We start from the raw sequence: 19,750 nt of genomic DNA on the forward strand, positions 1-19,750 counted from the left end.
TGGGTAAAATACCACCTACTAACAACAAAAGAATCATCTTCAAATGTGTTAATCTTGCCGATTTTTTGAATAATAAAATGCCTAATTCTTGTCAAATTTGGGATCACAGAGATTATCAATATATTTTTTTATCGTGAATATTTTACAAAATTATCTCGTAATAAATTATACTAATGGTTTCATAAATGCGTTTAAAAATTAATAAACGTAAAAAATCTTAACACCACTGAACAGTTATGTACCGAAATATGACTATATTCTAAAACATTAGAGCGAGAGGTTTAAAAGAATACTATTTTATGTAACAAAAATACTTTATGCAGTCATCAAATGTTTAAAATAACTATAAAGGATAATAAGGCTTCAAAATTATATAAATAGATTATCTACAACGTTTAAGGAGTGTCCAGGATCATGGTTTGAAAATACAATAAAAACTCAATTTTGACCTTCGACGAGCATGTCCCCCCTTAAGCAAAAAAACTAAATAATATCCAAATATTTTGCTTAGCTTTTAGTTGTGCAGAGGGTGAGGTTTACCTAAAATCAGCATAATATCTGAATCTCTTTTGAGTGATTGAAACAACGAAAATGACCCGAAAGCAATCAAGCTGTCACAAGTGTGAAAAAATTGAAATGTGGGACACATGTACATAATATGCCCTCATTCTTGTTGCGCGTTCGGTTATCTCAATGTAAACAAAATAGAGCTGTATTGGAAACTTTTGAAAATAATATTTTTTATAATAATTTGTAGACATATTATATGTATACATGAATTTCTACACATTTGGGATCCAAACTGAACTGAAAACTGAAATTGCTGTGTAAAAAAAATATTTTCATAATAATTTATAAAATTTTGAACACATAGTTGTTTGCAATTTGGGCCTAGAATCTTCGACAGAACATCTGTTTCCGATGGTAGAATTCAAAATATTTTGAGTAGAGTAGTTTGAGAGATGTAGGAATTTTACGGAATTAAATTTTGTTCGTAATATTTGTGTTTATTTATGTATTTTTTTCTCACTAGAAACGAATATTTATTTTATAATAACATCTGAAAATTACATCGAAATTATCAAGATGGCATAGAAAATTTCGAATGAAATGGTGTCGCCGCACATACGCGGCGATACTCTATACGGATCAATAGAGTGTCATAATATTTAAGAATCGATAATTTTTATTTTTGAAAATACAGTACACTCTCAGTAATCCGCCGCTCGATTATCCGACAACTACTATAATCCACCGTTATTTTTACTAGTTGAAAGCACAAAATCAAGCTCTATATTTCGCCGGTGTTCCATTTTCAAATTCAGTAGTTCGCCTCGTACAAGTATAGAGCGCAGATGAAGACGGGTTTATTTTGGAAACTTCTTGTACGTTCATGGCGAAGAAAGTAATATACCATGGAGGAAAATGCCCAAGGACCGCATCACAATTATTATGCCATACTCCAATGCAACCGGGACACACAAACTGAAGCTTTTGGTCATTGGGAAAGCCAGGAACCCTAAACCATTAAAGAATATCTGCCTCACTGAACAACTAGTTGTGTCAAGTGAAATACTGTTTAACATTTAGTTTATAAATATGTATAATAATTTAGTAAATACTTTAACCGTAATTTGCTAGTACAAATTTCTCAAAAAAAACTATTTTTACAAAATACCTGTTTTAATTTTTACCATATTTGGTATGTATTCACTATAATCCCAGCGCTCGAAATGGAAAAGTTAACTAACCGGAGCGCTCGACAATTTTCTGAAGATATTAACATGCTCGTAGTTATCAAATTATATATAAATGTTATATATAAAAAAAATAGTGTTAGATTTTTTGGTATATTATGACCTATCTAGCTCAGACAGTCAAATTATTTTTCCACGAGATGGAGCGATAATTTTATCGATTTCACGAACCGGAACGGCGCTCCGGTACATTTCGAGCCTTGTATAATCCGCTGCTTTCCCTAACTGGACACTTATCTGGTTTTTGGGGTGGCGGATTACCGAGAGAGTACTGTACATAATTTACATCGTTCGGAACACCTCATGTAGGAATAGGATTTAAATTAATTCACAGAAGTCATACAGATAGACAGCATAAATTTAATTAATAAGCTCATTTAGTGCGAACACCGCATCTGGCGCGGCTTGGAGCAGTTGGCCATTCGATATAATTAACGTGTTATTTAAACGTGGTAATTAAAACTTCAGCAGTGATTGTGTTATTAAGGATAAAAGCAATCATCAAGAGAGTGAAAGATATGAGTTTGAATGCCACGTAATTCAACTTTTTTTAGGATTTCTTCCAACAGGTATGTTTCTGAGATTTTTCAAATTTATGTATATTCAATATAATGATTATAATCAGTGAATCCACACTTGATTTTCTATTTTATTGGATTTTAATTTGAATATATTTTTGATGAAAAGGCATGCAATACCTTCACCGTAGTTGCTGTTTGTCGATGTTTTTTGGGGTGTGATTGATATGTGTGAGTATTTGACTCTATAATCGGGTCCTGTCAGCGGCACCACTTGAGTCTTTTTCTTATCTCCATCTCCTCCAGTTTCTTCCACATTTGATAGTGTATCGGCCATTCGCTATAAAAAAAAAATGAACTTGATAAGTCAAATCATTCAATAGAATAATTTAATTCTGATATAGTTTTCCTGTACTTCCACTAGACAATACGCAAGCAAATGGGTTATAGAATACAACAGAAATTCTCACTGAACATGAGTAATAAATGTTAATAGTAAAACCTCGATTTAACATCTAGACCAGGGTTGGCGAACCTTTTCACGTAGGCGTGCCAAAATTTCTCGAGTGCCGGGCACTTTTTCATGGGGAAAAAATGAAAAAAAATGTTTTAAAGAAATCTATTAAAAAGTTTAAAAATTACGATCGAGTTGCATCTTTCAGTGTTTCTAATCGAAGGCATATTATGTATCTTTTATTCTTTGAATTTTTTTACTTGTTTTAAAAAAATTCTCAGAGATCGCGGGAGCATTTTAACCACACGTCTTTCACGCTTCCCCACCGCCTGTTGAGGTCAGTGCAATTATATTATATGTGATGCATAAGCGTAAGGACCGACCTATACAATTAAACATAATTCTGATTCTTAAAAGGTATTTTCCTGCTATTTTTTATGTCATTTCCGTTTCCGCAATGATTAGTAAATAATATTGGTAAAAATAATATTAAAAACCGAAGAAAATACGAATGGCTACGTTGTCATTATGTTTTAATATTATATATAAGTATAGGTACTTATATATCGTCGCCGTAGATGTCAAGGGAGCCATGCCACAAATTTGGCGAAAATGAGTTAAGTATACAAAAGTATTTTAAAATCATCAAAGATGCAATGGTCAATGGATTTAAGCCACAAAACTCTTTTGACTACATTTTTGTACATTTCAATATTCAGTGGTCAAGAGATATCGAAAGGAAGAGGGCGATAAGTCGAAAATCGGTACTTTTCAGGAGACGCAAAACAAAATTTGCATTTTTGAGAATATTCTTAAAATTGTATTTAAACCGAAAATAATCATTTTTTTGGAAATTTTTTTTTGCACTTGTCTATTAAAATTGATATGCTATGGCATAAATATATCAGATTTTCAATAGTTATGGATTTTACTATATTTTTTTGACATATCCCTTTCTTCTTTTCGTATTTTTTAACAAAAAATATAAATTTAAAACTTATCTCTTTTGACATGTAGGTACAAAAGGTGTGATTTTATTATTGTTTTATCATTTAGTGACAGTTTAAATTATTTCTCCCCTCCAGACGGAGCATATGGATTAGTATAATGTCAATCATGTAATCTGGCATTTATTATTGCAGGTGCAAGATGTAATAGTTTAGTACTTTCATTGGATTACTTACAGCTGGATGAAGGTTATTATTTAATAAAAATATAATTTTATTTTAATACATTTATATTTGAAACAATATGTACAAATTTGATTGATAGTTAAATGGATAGTTGAAAGGACATATCATTTTATTTTAATACATTTACATAGTAAATCTTCTTCTTCTTCTTTCACCCTGTCACCACCCAGCGTTGGGGCATAGGGCAAGCACAAGTTCGCGCCACTTCCCTCGATCCATCGCCAACTCTTGCGCCTCCCGCCATTCCAGACCTGAAGCGCATATATCGCTTTTCTAGCACCGCTGCAGGGTGAGGGAGGACTGGCCACGACGACGGTGTCGCACTCTTTTGCGGCATTACATATTTGACAGCAGTTAGAAATAATACCTAGAACATATGATTTTATTTTATTTTTTACTTCATATAGTAAATAATAGTTACGTATTTGATACAGTTAGACATAATACTACTTGTCAAGTCTTTCATGAAAATTATCCGGATTCATATATGGTACATTTATCTGGGATTGACAAGCAAAATTAATTTGCACAGGACCACTGTAACATTTAGGAGGTTCAAGGATAACATTATTTGCCTTACCTCGGCGACTAAAAGATATTGACTGGAATTGTTGCAAATGCTATTTTTAAAGAGGATGTTATTAGCCTCGGCACTTTTTTTTTTTAATTGAAACCACTTCACCTGTTGGATGGACCCTTTTAAGAGACTGGCAAAATCTAAAAACATGTCGTACATTACTTTGACTATCTTTTTTCGTACAATTTTTAGCTAGATTGTACCAGTTTCTCGATCTCTCGAACTTTCATTAAGTAGAAATGCTTGTGTATTGGTCGATAAACTCGCAGCATGTCTGCAATCAAAAAACGGTTTAGTTATTATAAAAAAACTAGCTGACCCGGCAAACGTTGTTCTGCCATATAAATTATTTCTAGTGAATATTTTGGTTGTTAAATAAAAAATAACGAATGTATCGTAAGTGTGTGGGGATGGGATATATGACAGAAAGAGGAATAGAGCGCTGTAGACGATGACCGCCGATAAAAACAAAAAAACACCAACCATTCATTTTCTCAATTCAAAATGAGTAATGATGTTCATAATGAATGAATTACCTGTGACAGGATCTCGTTGTTTAATGTTTATGCAATATCCGTCTTGTCCCTTCCAGAAAATTAGCGGATATTGGAGAGCGTCGTATGAACGGTGTGTGTCAGCGATGAACTCCAGATTATTGTTTCTTCTTCGAATCACGATTTCTCGCGTTGATGTGCGGTCGCCAACCATAATTCCAGCAATGTCGTCAACAACAGGTGCATTGAATCGACGCACGTGCTCTCCAGATGGTGTTTTATCAGGATTGATGACAATAGCGTGATTGTCACTTTGCAATTCGTGCATGTGTGCTTTGAAGAATTTCAATAATTCATTGTGCTCATTCAACAGGGCGTCCAGTTCGCCGACGATGCGCCTGGAAATAGGCGAATTGAGGCCATTGTAGCCGCAACGTGCATCTACATGATTGATGTCCTCACCGCCCATGAAGTAGATTTGTAAAAATTTATGTGGTTCTTTTGGCATTGGCAGCAATGAGCCTACTTTGTGGTATACTTGGCCTTTGATTTTGAACGTAGAATGGAATTGTTGACCATTTGCCGCAGTATTGTGAACTATTTCTGTTGCTCCGAACGAAGTCATTTGGAAGCATGAATTGAATGTGCGAATGAACTTCAGGAACAGGTTTGAATCTGGAACCGTGCCGATGAGCAAGCCGTTCAATGGTTCTGGTGGTATCTCAATTTCTGGTAGTTGCACTTTTCCTGATGCGCAACACATCCCGGCTGACTCATGTTTGAATTTGAGCGCATGACAATGGGGACATTCTTTGTCCATAGCACCAATCAGCACTTTCGGATGAGCGGAATATTCAATATCTGGCTCGTACTCGAATGCGAGACGAAGGAACGAAGCGGATGTAAATGTTCGATGTACTTGTTGGCGTTGTCGGTCATTTGCTCTGCGTGTGTTAACTACGAACCGGCGCGCTTGGCTCCGTTACAATTATCGTTGTTGTTTTCGTTCAGCTCGTGCCTCTTGTGATTGAGATGCACGCAATTGCGACATGCTCACACGCACGTTTTTGTTATCTCGTTGGATTTGTTCGTCTGTTCTTTTTGCTCTACTATTTCGCATGTTTGTTGCTTTATTCGTTCGACGGCCCAAATGGCCCCCCTTGCGTCTTGCTGGCATTGTGCACTGTAATACACGCACACAGAAATAGATAAATTAAAATAAATCGTACAAAATTTTGCACACACTGCGTTGTGATATGCCGAATGAAATGTCAAAATGACGCTTCTCTTGAATTCTTCTCGGACGTAGCGCCATCTGTCATTCAACAACATAAATAATTTCGTTCTGTTTGAAATACGAACGACGGTTAAATTTGTTCATACAAAAATAATAAAATCGCGATTAAAAATGGGAGAGTGGGGGTAGGAGGGTAAAATTTGGGGTTATGGGTATTTTTTTATGCCAAATAATAAAAAAAATACAAAAAAAAATTGTCAAAAAAATGAAAGAAATTTTTTCTGGATAGAGATACCCTAATCACCTAGCGGTATGAAATATACTTGTTGACCTATTCTCATACCTAACAAATATACATAAAAAAATTTATAAAAATCGGTCGAGCCATTTCGGAGGAGTTCGACCACAAACATCGTGACACGAGATTTTTATATATATAGAGATATACTACGAAATCTTTTGTCTATAGATAGCTAATACAACGCCTCGCATCTTAAAGAACTGAATAAACGTTGTGTAGATACATTTATCTAAAACTAACACCCTGATTGTTTAATATGTATCATCAAATGTACCTTCATTATCATCTTATGAACTTAATCATGAACAAGGGCTCGTGTCGGGGTCAATATGTTCTCAGCTTGAATAACTGCAATCATAAAAAGGTTTTGTTATAATAAACATACTAAGAAATCATTTATCTATTGATAGTGAATACAAATCTTCGCAACTTAAATAATTGAATAATCTTCGAGTAGTCTTGATATTTCTCTAAAATAGCATAGTTGTTGAATACCATTAAATTTACCTTCATTATTATCTTCTGAATCAGAAAATGGCATCATGGCTTCTATTTCTTGGGCTATTTTCCACTGTTCTTCTCTCCGAGAAGCATTCATTATAGTATCATAATTAGTACCCAATTCTGTACCTGCAATAAACACATACACAATAAATAGTAAATAAAGATATATAAAGCAATCTTCCCCGAAATACTATTACATAAGTACTTAAAAAATCAATTCCTTTCACCCATTGCATGTCGTTTACTACTAATGAAATATAAGAATGTAATTTAAAACAATATAATAATGCTAAATTATTATCTCCTGAATCAGAAAATGACATCGTAGCTTCTATTTCTTGGGCTACTTTCGACTGTTCTTCAGTAAGACTACTGGTCCGAGAAGCATTCAGTATATCATAATTAGTAGCCAATTCAGTACCTGCAATAACACAAACATAATCAATAGTCAACAAAGATAAATATACCTAAAATAATCTTCCTTGTAATACTATCACTTCAAAAATCAATTCATTATGACTGTACTAATGGAAGATGATAATGTAATTTGAAACTATAAAATAATGCTAATGATAATATGTGCAGCGCTGTTGAGTAAATAGAAATGCTGTTGAGTAAATAGAAATATTCGTTGAAATTGTTGTTCTAAAGAATTATCAACACTTTAATGATTGCATTAATATTGAGGTTATGTTATGACATTTACTTACTTGGTATTATTTTGAGACATTTCCTTCGCAGGCCTCATGATTAATTCGATTCTTTCACGAGACATAGTAATAAATATATTATTACTATCAAAAATGAAGTGTAGATAGAACAATAACCAACTTTAACGTTTGACAGCCTAAAAGCGGGAACAGCAAATAGCGATGACTCGATGTCGTTTACTCGAACTGGTGTGAACAGAGCCAGTGGTCGAAAGCAATACGGCGTTGTCGCGACTCAACGCTGTGTTCCTTTCGGCGTGTGACAAAAACTAAAATTTCCCTGCGAGATGATTACATTCAACGCATTTATGCTTTCGAAATATTACGAAAAATAAATCATCGCATATTGTTAATATACAAAATTTACTTACATAGCGGCGTTAATTCGACTGGTCCCTTTTCTGCTTTACGCATATATGCATTAAGATTAGTTTTGCATACTCAACTCATTTTACCAAATTTCAGACTCATCGCCCTGCCCTCTTCCTTTCGCACACAGATATATAACACACATAATTTATAAGATACTATTTTTTTTAGTTATTTGTATGAAATAATAAAAAGATAACACCACAAAGTATATTCTATGTTCAATGTTTCACCGTTATATACATAAAAACAAAAAAGTTCAATAAAAAAATGTCATTTTAATTTGTCACACAAAAACTTTACATGCCTGTTTCTCAGCATTATGATTTTGTGGACTGGCTCCCTTAACATCTACGACGGCGATATACATATTATTTTTAAGACAATTTTATAAAACAAATATTTTTTTAATTAATATATGGATTTTTTCTCTTCAAAATAAAACATTCGCGTGACATGAGATATCATCTCGTGTGCCATAGGTTCGCCATAACTGATCTAGACAGTATTCAGCTCGTAATCAATGTTCAGTGAATGATTCTCACGTGATAACTCAGTAAGTTATGATCGTGATAGTTGGTTTTGTTATCAAGTGGTGTGACTTTCTGGAGCAGTTACATTTTACTGCATGCTATATATGCTATACTGACCTTTTTTTTCATCTCTTCACAGACTTCAGCGTTCCATTTTCCTCCGCTGTTTCGCACGGTGCGCTCATCTTCTGTGGGTCCAGATTCCTTGCGATAAACTACCGTGTAACGATCAACCTCATCCAATCCATACGAGCATGCCATCACTCCTGCTACTTCCGCAACATCATATCTAAAACCATAAATTAATAATAAACATTAGTTACATAACAAAAAAAATATACAAATCACTGAAGCCATTTAGTTGATTGATGTGAAAAGATAAACAAAAGTGTTAAAGAAAATAAAACAAATACGTACATGATGTTTCTGTATGCTCGTTCTAATGCCTCGAATGCAAAATATTCGACTTCAGTATTCGAAATAAACTGACGGATTGACTCCTGGACACGTTTTTTAAAATTATTTAATTCATCCTTCTCTTGCTGCTTGATCAGATTAATTTTGTCGGTCGCTTCTGAAATGTTTCAAAAAGGGAAATTATAAGAATTTCAATAAAAAGTTGCAAATACAGAAGAACCTCAGTTATCTGGATCCCGATTATCTGGATTTTTGATTATCCAGATTTCTTTTTTATCACCAGTTACAAATGATTATAAGAGAAGGCACCATTTAATATATATAACTAGCTGAAGTGACCGGCTTCGCTCGAGTTCGCTTCGTTAATGCAGCGATTTCCAAACTGGGAGGCACGCCTCCCTGGGGAGGCGCGGAGTGCTGCAAAGGGAGGCGCGAAAAGTTTAACACAAATGTAGCCACAGGTTTGCAGTTTTCAAATGCATAGTTTATAAAGAGCCTGGGGCCCAGGCATAACAGATATCACAAATTTAATCCAATAGTTTAAAAAAAGTCGCCTGGCGCTACTTTGTATCAAGACTATTAAATATTTTAAATACGTAGTTGTGCATTGCAATCTCAATACCTATATTATGATTGCTATAGGTACTTAAATGATAACTCACGTGTATAATTTAGGAAACACTACTTTAGAGCACCACACTGTCAATGAACGATGATGAATTTGGATTGACTACTATTGAAAAGGAAAAAATTGATAGAATTATCATGCGATAATTCATTGAAACAAAACCCCTAGTACAATTTTGATCGAATCGAAGTGAATAAATAATATAATGCTTTGTCAAGAAAGGCAATACAAGTTTTAAGTAAAGTAGGTACTGCTATACCATTCGTAACGATGATTTTCTGCATAAGCTGCAATGAAATCCAAATATCGACCCCGTTTAGTAGAAAAAGAGCACTTTGTGCTAAGAAACAAGCACATCCATCGCATGAAAAACAAATTAATTTAAAAATGAATATACTGAATAAAAGTAATTAGTAAAATGTTGTTTATTATTATTTATTATTTGTCCGGTAAAAATTCGAGTGCTTAAAGTCAGACAACGTTATCTACAAAAAAGTGTTTTTTTTTTTTTTTTTGAGATAACGTTATTTTACATTTACGGCTACATGATAGTCAAACAACGTTATGTCAATTTTTTCTAATTTCTTATTAAATCGTCAGTAAAGTTTAACGCTAACTACATAAGTTACCCTTGTTTTCATATTTTTTTAAAACTATCCCTATAAATTTTAACATCATCATAAGCAAGATAAATTTACAATACACAATAAATTATAAAATATTAACATTAGGTTTTAAATAAACATTTCCCTTGTTGAGTAACAAGAATCTAAAATAACGATTTTTGGCTCTCCTGTAAAGTTGCACTTTTGTAGATAGTGTTGTTTGACACTAAGCCCTCGAATTGCAATCGATTTTTAACTAACTTCCCGACTAGCTAGACATTTGAAACTTTTAGAATATATCAGAACACGATGCCAATGCATTTTTTTAATACTTCTAGCAATCTTTAAGTAGAATTGAATTCATTTTCAGTTAATTCTGTTTTGTATGAAAAGTTATTTTGACACCATTATTAATTACACCCACGGTGGCCGCGCGGCATAAGCGTTGGACTATCATGCCGTGGGTCCCAGGTTCGAATCCTGGGTCTGGCAAGTACACATATTGTTTTTCAATATGTGTGTGAGTCAGGGTATGGACCTAATAGGTTGAGCAAGTGGCTGACATCCATTTCTCGTAAAAAAAAAATCTGTTAATACAAACCTCTACTCTGTGGAGGCCCATATGATCCTATTAGGATCGGACATGGTCGGGGATTAGTTGCTAAGTAGATGGTCCTAGCAACTAAATTATTAATATATACATGCGTTACTGTGGAAATCAAAATGACATTGCAGTATTATTTCTATCAAGTACAAATTTTTTTGATCGTTTAGGCTAGCAAGTCAAGTTTATATGAATCAACAGAAAATTTAAAAATGTTGTATATAAAAAGTTCTTTTTATCTTGTAATTATTTTTATACTGAATTAAGTCTTTTTTTCTTTGTTGTATTAAGTAGTACATTTTTGGCTATTTAAAAAGATGTCTGTATTATTTATTGAAATAAAGGGGGGAGGCGCCAAGATTAGATTTATTTAAAAGGGAGGCGTAGTACCGTAAAGTTTGGAAACCACTGCATTAATGGATATACATTCATTTATTCTCAGTAATTATGAGGACTTCATTAAATATCTCCTGTAACATAATGATTATTTTTCAAATAACACCTATCCACTAGGTACTAATTTATTTAAAAACATATTATCACTCAGATAAAAGGTGGGTTAAGTAGCTAGTCTATAATTTGTAACCTCTTTTTAATATTTCATAGATTTGATATATTTGGAAAACCATATCAATAATGTCGACAGGAATCTTATTACCTACTTACAACGAAAGAGTTTTAGGCTGTTTCGGCAGACCACTTTTGCGATGATGACAAATTATATAGTGATTTAAATAAACATAATAAATATTATTACTAGATTTTGATCATTTTAGATCATTCAATAATAATCAATGCTTTTAAAACAAATAAATCAAAACAATATTTTTGCAACGGCACACCATGGTAACAACTATATATAACTACTTAGTGTTCCCATTTATATATTTTGACATTTGTTCATTTACATTATTTCCGATATATTTTTATATATGCAAAATTAGTTACGCGCAAGACATGTGTACTCAATTTAGGGGATTAAGGAAAAAGTCTTATCTTATAGGGATAAGTCTTATAGGGATATCCCATGGCTTTCTATAGATGGCCGTGGAACACTTTTTTCTATTACTACTAAGACACACAAGGAACACAGTTAAATATTTCTCAGAAGCGTTTTCAAATCATGTATATGTTATAAGGAAAAAAGAAAGAAGCTAAAACACAGCATATGAGGACAAAAATAAAATCAATGACTGTTTTTTTAGCCTTTTTTATACAAAATGACATAGATAACAAGTCCATGATAGAAGTAAATAATAAAAAGAAGATATACTAAAACTGGAGCTAAATATAATACTCTTCCAAGATATTTAGAAGATGGAGGGCCATTTTATGTTTATTACTGTCTCATACCTAGCGAACTGATCATTATTTTGACAAATTTAAATAAACATAGATTTTATAAATCAAATATTTGTTAAAAAATATATTGGACTGTATATAACTAACATCATAAAATGATAGCTACATCTATTATTAAGTAATTTCAACTTTCAAAAAAATCAAAATATGATTAAAATTGTTTGATTTTCAACATGTCCTGTATCCTGTAACACCGCCGCCAAATTGGCGGCGATAGGGCGCGATGGGTTAATGAAATAAAAGGGGAGGGGGGGGGGGGGCGAAGAGATTAGATGTTTTTTTTAAAGGGAGGCGTAGTAACATAAAGTTTGGAAACCAATGACCTAATGGGAATATTTCGGGAATATTAATTTTACTGTGTATAATGGTTAAAAGTAGAGACGGTTTCTGTTATCTTTGGCACGAAGGGATTTCTAAAAGAGGAGTAATAGAAATGGCAACATGTGTCTATAATTTTTTGAAAAATCACTACCAAGGCAAACATGAGGTGATTTTTTATAGTGTCCCAATAAATTCCAGATAACAAAGTGAAGGACCTTCTCTCCTTATCTAAAAATAGGGCTGGGCTATTCCTGAGAAACATAAAGATTTTTTGTAAAAAACCAATTTGTTTTATTATACAGTGTATACCTCGTAAAAACTATAACATTGTGGATTTCCATATTATGCTCCGCCTTAAGAGTGAAAATGGTGATTTACTTTTATACCTACTATATTATTCTACTACTAATTGGTCATTTGAATAGTATTATTTAACTCCAACATCATACATAATATAAAATGTACTGAGATAATTTGACCTATAACTGAGAAATAATCTTGAGATTTAATGTAACAGTGAGATATCTTGATTTTTTAATAAAAAAAAACATGTTTTTAGTATGGGGAAATTGTTTTTACATGCAATAAATGATATTCAAAAAATCTTACTCTTATACTTTATCATAATCTGCGAAAAAACCTAAATAAAACTATAGTTAACTATTTTAAAGGTATAAAACAAACCTTAAAGTTCAATTATCTTGAAACTAGTTTTTTTGATTTATCTCACTGTTACATTATGGTAGCGATATATAATTCTTGAGCCCTGGTAGTATAATCTCTGTATATCGGCCAGGCTGCTAAAAGGTTAACGCACATTTCTGTGATTTTCGGGGTTATATCAAGATTTTAAGTTCTATTGGGATTTTCAATAGTTATGAGCATTAAAGAAAAGTATATAATATGATATTGATTGGTAATTGGGAAGAAAAATATTATATTATTTAATTAGTGTGTACTTATTTATGACTATTAAATTTTTAAATAAATGAAACAAAGTAAGAAAGTGAAATAGAAATACTGAATGAATGTACTGGTGTTTTTTGACTCGATGGGGGTCGAAGGATAGAGGGTAAGTAACCTCCAATCGGTAAGCATCATTCGAAATCGTCTAACTAACCTACTCAACGCCTTTTTGTTTTCGCGCCAAAGTTTTGTTATTTCAACCCATACCCATGTTTTATATATCATGTAAAAAGCCAAATACACTTAATATTTAATTTCTCCGAATCCGTGGTTTTAATTATAAGTGTAAATAAACCCCTCAACATAATATACCTATACTTAATATATATAATGCAACTATGATGACGCCTGTATGCATGTAATGGAGTTTAGATATGAAAATGTCATAAACACTAACTTATAATATACAATATTTCTGATAATATTATGTATTATCAGCAATTAGTTAGCAGGGCAATGAGTTGCCAAGAGATCAACAACATAAAGAGATAATTTTTTGAATATGTCAGTTAAAATACAGCACATAGGAACAATAATATTGAAATGTGTATATCGCAGATCAGCAATTGAATGAATACGTCAATACCAATGCACGTTTCATATTAAGAAGATGGATTGAAACACTTGAATGGAATGTCATCAATGAATTTCTCAAATGATCAGAGATATTATAGAGTATCCTAACATGAAATGTGCACGTCTGGTAAAATAATGATGTTAGCTATGTACAAAAGCGGGAAATCAATATGGTTTTATTGAATTTTTACCTTTGGCCCTGCGTCGTTGGTCTTCGGTCGGGATTGGCGGCTTCTCCATTGCATTCAGAATGTCATCCAGAATGCTACTCATCTTGAAAATAGGAGCTGTAATGAATGTTAAGGAATCAACAGGATGCTGCGAATAATAAATCCTTGTTAACAGACAGAAAGCCGTATTTTTCTTTACTTACTTTCGAAAGATTCTGTTGTATCTCAAACAGCTAACCGATAACCTCCAACCAAAATATTTTTGCACTGTCTCTGTCTGAAAGTGTTGCCAACTAAGATTTTCAAAATTAAGTAGATTTTTTGATTTTTCTTCAAAATATCGGTAGAATGACAAAAATGTATGAAATTCAACGATTGTGTTTGGCGAAAGCGTGTATATTGACATAATCTTATAGGTGTCATTTAAAAAATCATGTAAAATCATGTATTCATCACAAATATCATAATTACTTCTTTTCCTGATCAAAATTTCAGTAGATCATTGAAATTTCAGTAGACATGGCAACACTGTTGTGTAAACGAAAACGTGCTACGAAAAAAAATCGTGCACTAACGATGCACAAACAAATGCACCCAAAAAAAGTTGGAGTTTTAACATTGGGTGATCCAGGTAAATGGACCTCACGTTTGTGCACGATTTTTTTTCGTTTGTGCACCTATAATAACCGAAAAATTCCAATTTCAAATTGGATGTTCCAGCTAAACGTTGGGTCACCCAATGTTGAAATTTCAACTTTTTTTGTGTGCATTCGTTTGTGCATCGTTAGTGCACGTTTGTGCACGCACATTAAGGGGGTCATTCGCATTTCAATTTGGGTGACCCAGCTAAATGTTGGATACTTGTGTCACTAAACTTATATTTTTTTCAAAATTTAAATTGTAAACACTAGTGCGTTGGTAGTGAACGTTAGTGCACGATTCTTTTTTGCCTTTTCATCTGTATTCAGCGCGCTATTTAATTTTTAAGTTTGTATGCAAAACCTGACTGCGTGGGTTTAAAAATATTTTTTTAGTGAAATCTCTTGTCGCATAGCTAATGAGCAATTCTGCATACTTTTTTCATTTTTTTCTCATATAGTGCGTGAGATATTTGATATGAAATATTTGATGAACGTTAAGTCGAACCACCCAACAAACTTTTTTAACTTTTTATTAGGTCATCAATTTGTCTATTATTGGCTTACGCTTGTGCATGTGCTTTTTTTGATTTCGAGATTATATCTTGAGAGATATTATTTTTTTTAAATTTAGTGACTTGATACTTGAACCATTAAATTTACCTTAAAATTGTTTTCTTAAGTGCATACGATTACATATATTTTTTTAAGCCTCCCCCATACCAAAGCGAATATTCGCAGCGAATTCGCAACGCCCTCGCTATCGCTGTCGCTACCGCTTGGATTTGATGCGAATTTCGCGTTTGGCCCCACACCAAAGCGTCAGCGACGCAGCCATAGACTAAATAATTTTATTTACGCGCCAGATTTAAAATTGTAAATATTATTAATATTTTACGCCAATTATTCTATAATTTTTATGAATTAAATATAAAAAAATACACGTACACTATAGCGCTTTCAGAATTGCTACAACTTTTACCCACTTTGCGTAAAGTGTATTTTAATTATCTGAAACAAGGTGGCAGCATTGGATGCAGCCATAGACTAAATACATATACGAATGTCAAAGTGACAGTTGTGTGTTGACAAAATGTACACGTCTTCTGAATGCTTATTACACGCTGAAGATATAATGAGATGGCGTGCGACAAATTACATCGACATTTAATATAACCTTACTTTATAACAGGGCAAGATTGCCATGGCTCATATGTAAGATAGATTTACTCAGTTTCATAACTGCACATATTATAAATAAGCATTTACCATGAAGGGTTAACAGGATTTGAAGGTAATATGCTATTGAAATAACATGTCTCCGTTATTTGAATTGTAGGTTTTGACTATTTTGCGTTTCTACGCAGAGGGAGCGTACCAAAAACGGGTAGGCCAAGTCTTCTGCGCAATGAGCCAGGCATCAGTAAGCAGATGCATAGGAAACGTGTCCGATGCTATAATAGCAGTGCTTAGTAATACTTACATACAGTCGCCATACAGCGCTGACAGTCTTTAGTGTTGTGTTGATACCCTCTGATCAATTTATACAATATTACAATGTACATGTCATGTAACTAGAGTAACTGCGCATAGACACAACAAGTAAATTACCTACTCAATAAGAATTTAACGGGAATATTATTTTGTGTCGGTAAAAATATTTTTTAATTTCAGACTTCAAGAAAGGGCAGGTTTCCCGAAAATCATTGGGTGCATTAACTGCACCCATGTGCGAATATACCCGTCATACTTGGAGACTTTCAAAAATGAGCGCAGAAAATTTTCTGTAAATGTGAAATTCGTAATAAAATCTATGTTGTTTCTGATACATTCATATTCATTACGTATAATATCATAACATGACATTTATTTTTATGCAGGTATCTGACATGTCTGACATGGACATTCTGGCAGTGAGTTGCAGATTTCCTTTGAGTGTTTATGACCAATTCATATTTAGTGGATCGTTGGTAAAAACTGAAATGAAACATCTACAGAACGACAAGAATTGGGAATTTTGTTTTATTAGGGAAGTATGTTAAACTTTACTTTACTATGGCAGTACCAGTAACAAATATTTTTGTTTGGTTTATATTCATCCGTATTTTGTATAGGTACTTCAAAGGAATCAAAATTTTGCATAGGTATGAATATGATATTTAATGAAACAGTTTTTTAATTATTTAAATCCTGATTTCTAATATTTTTACAACTTTCAGTCGAAAACATATTCAAATTAACAGACTGTGTATATTGAAATCATTCTAGTGCCACCATAGGCCAGCCAGACTCACTACACGGCTGCCCGCTGTTTGACCAGGGATGTGATTGAGTGTTTTTGGATAATGGACCACACCAGATCGCATAGCTACAGCAACAAGTGCAAGACCAACCGTGGCTATACATACAGTATACATGTATATATTAAATATAATTTATGTATATTTATTTATGGCTTATACACCGAAACAAAATATGTCACTTAACTGTACTTGAATATTTTTGCAGGATCATTCAATAAAAAATACTTGGTTTATGTTAAGAAAGTTTTAATAATCATTTTTGCACAGAATACAAGAAAAATATTTATATAATTATTAGAATTACAATGAGCTTTAAAAGTAACACGATATTGTAATAAAATGGACAAATATGAAAAAAAATAACAATAAATTGTATATAGATAGGTAGACAGGGTTCAGATTCTGCCAGTGCAGGCGACTCATTTAGGTGTCAGTATTGTTACTTTCAAATGACAATAACACCGTTCCAATGTGATTCGGTCGTGCCAGAAGACTCTGTCCTTCCTCTATTTAGTAACCGGGCATTTTACAACTTTAAATGAAAATTAAGTGGGTATATAGATAGTATATTTTTTCTAGTATAATATTATTTAATTAGGTGACTTTTTATTTCTTTATTACTTGAAATGGTGTTTATATGGTAGATGGATTATAATGGTTTTGAAATATAGTTATTTTTGTTAATTCTACTTTAACTGAGTCATTTACCTTGACAGCTGTTTCGGCACATAAACTCATTTTCGGAACATTCAACAATAATTTGTGATTATAAAAGAGCTACAGGTCACGTAGCAAATTAAATACGCTTAGTTAAATAATAAATACGTACCAAATATTTTACAAAATACACCACATACATCCATCGAATATGGTATATAAAATACAGATTCAAGTATCAAATAATTCTTGGATAAATAGATGTTTATGTAAGTATATGTTTTTTTAAATACTTACATGATACTGTGTTGTATAACATTTAAATTTATATTTTTGATTTTGATTTACATACTTAAATGTACCTACATAAATTTGTAATGTACAGTAGGTACTTAATTACATTTTTAACATTAGGAAATTACCATTATTCGATTCTATCCACCCGCTATGTCTATAATCACCCCAACGCTGGATAGAAAGAGACATCACACAAAATTGGCTGTTTGATAATAAATGGTAGTTGAAAAATATTTTAGAGTATGATTATGTCCATAGAAACAGGTTTTAAGTCATTCATATTTGTCCGAATAATGTGTAGCAGAAAAATAGAAATTTTAAAAAGGGTCTATTCAGTATTCACCCCATTCTACGGCAAACATTTTTCTTAATAAAAATAGGTACATCAATAGAGGAATCATAAAATGGACCTTGGCCCTCGCCCACGCCTTATTCATCCTTGTATATTATATTATCACACTTAATGTTTTGGAAAATTCATTAACATTGTGCACAAATGCCACTTTTGTTGATTGACACTTCACTTAGTTGATCTCTTTGTTCACGTGAAGTACAATAAAAGTATGTAGCAGCGAAGAACTAGAGACCGAAAATAGTAGAAGGAGCTAGAAGAGGCTTTCATCTAGCAGTGGAATGACCCCGACTGATGTTTATGATGAAATATTATTTTATTCCTGTTAATGCCGGGGGTTTCATTTTTAATTTCTTCTGGTGCTTTGTACCTACGTTGAAAGGTTGAAGATCTTTGCTAAAATTAAATTCATCACAAAGCATTAGTATATCTCCAACATCATTCAGGTAGGTATCCATGATGATAATATAATATTATGTACTTAGAGGAGGTACCTGACCTTTATATTTACATGCACATAAAATTATTAATCTTATTGCCTAATGCAGACCAAGATATACCTACCTACATAATATTACATGAACAGAAGTTTAAGAACATCTCAATTAAGTTTAAAATGTTTGTAGGTATACAAATTAATGTGAAACAGAAAACATTGGTTATGTTAGGTAGGTACATGGAACATGTAGATATTATCTTGGTTCGCGGTCGGCACTGGGCAAAACCAGTTTATTAGCTCAATATACCTATACATAATGAAGGAAATATATACCTAGTAGGTATATAGGTACATAATATCGTTTTTGTGATTGAGGTCTCTTGAGATCAAAAAACAAACACAACCTAGGTATGTCCTACTGTAAATAACCCGATAGTAAGTAGTATGTAAGGTTTTTGGTCTAAAACCTTACAAAATACCGCAATGACGACATGGAGTACCTACTTATCTACCTATATGTATATTATATCTTTAGCTACAATAGAAATGCTATGCTGCATAATGTTAGATGCAAAAAAATAATCTTTAAGACTACCTATCTAACCTAAAAAAATATTATCAACGAATATAAAATGGGTATTTACGTGACCGATACCGAATATGATTGAAGTAGGTATTGTAAATGATACCTAATTATAACATTATTGATATGACTGCTCGAAAGTCGAAACCAAAACGTCAAACGATCGCAATAAGTTAGAACCATGT

At 32.7% G+C, this 19,750-nt stretch overlaps 1 protein-coding gene across 4 annotated transcripts in view; it reads right to left on the minus strand.

Moving 5' to 3' along the window:
• LOC147079629 (sperm-associated antigen 7) overlaps positions 1-14,565 on the minus strand; it is a 61,263-nt gene extending 46,698 nt beyond the window's left edge. For all 4 annotated transcript variants that reach the window (XR_015070017.1, XR_015070018.1, XM_085942507.1 and 1 more), the window contains exons 1-5: positions 14,500-14,565; positions 14,318-14,413; positions 9,065-9,221; positions 8,765-8,936; positions 2,456-2,615 (exon numbers count right to left, since the gene is read on the minus strand). Coding sequence is in view for 2 of the 4 variants with exons in the window: in XM_085942507.1 (XP_085798633.1) it covers positions 2,456-2,615; positions 8,765-8,936; positions 9,065-9,221; positions 14,318-14,399 (571 nt within the window). In the remaining 2 variants the exon portion in view is untranslated. The remainder of the gene's footprint in view (positions 1-2,455; positions 2,616-8,764; positions 8,937-9,064; positions 9,222-14,317; positions 14,414-14,499) is intronic.
• Between the last annotated feature and the right edge of the window lie 5,185 nt (positions 14,566-19,750).

This window comes from Rhyacophila brunnea, unplaced genomic scaffold (assembly GCF_057557595.1).
Source record: "Rhyacophila brunnea isolate RB1 unplaced genomic scaffold, BYU_Rbru_1.0 scaffold_1, whole genome shotgun sequence".
In the NCBI taxonomy this organism is placed as follows: domain Eukaryota; kingdom Metazoa; phylum Arthropoda; class Insecta; order Trichoptera; family Rhyacophilidae; genus Rhyacophila; species Rhyacophila brunnea.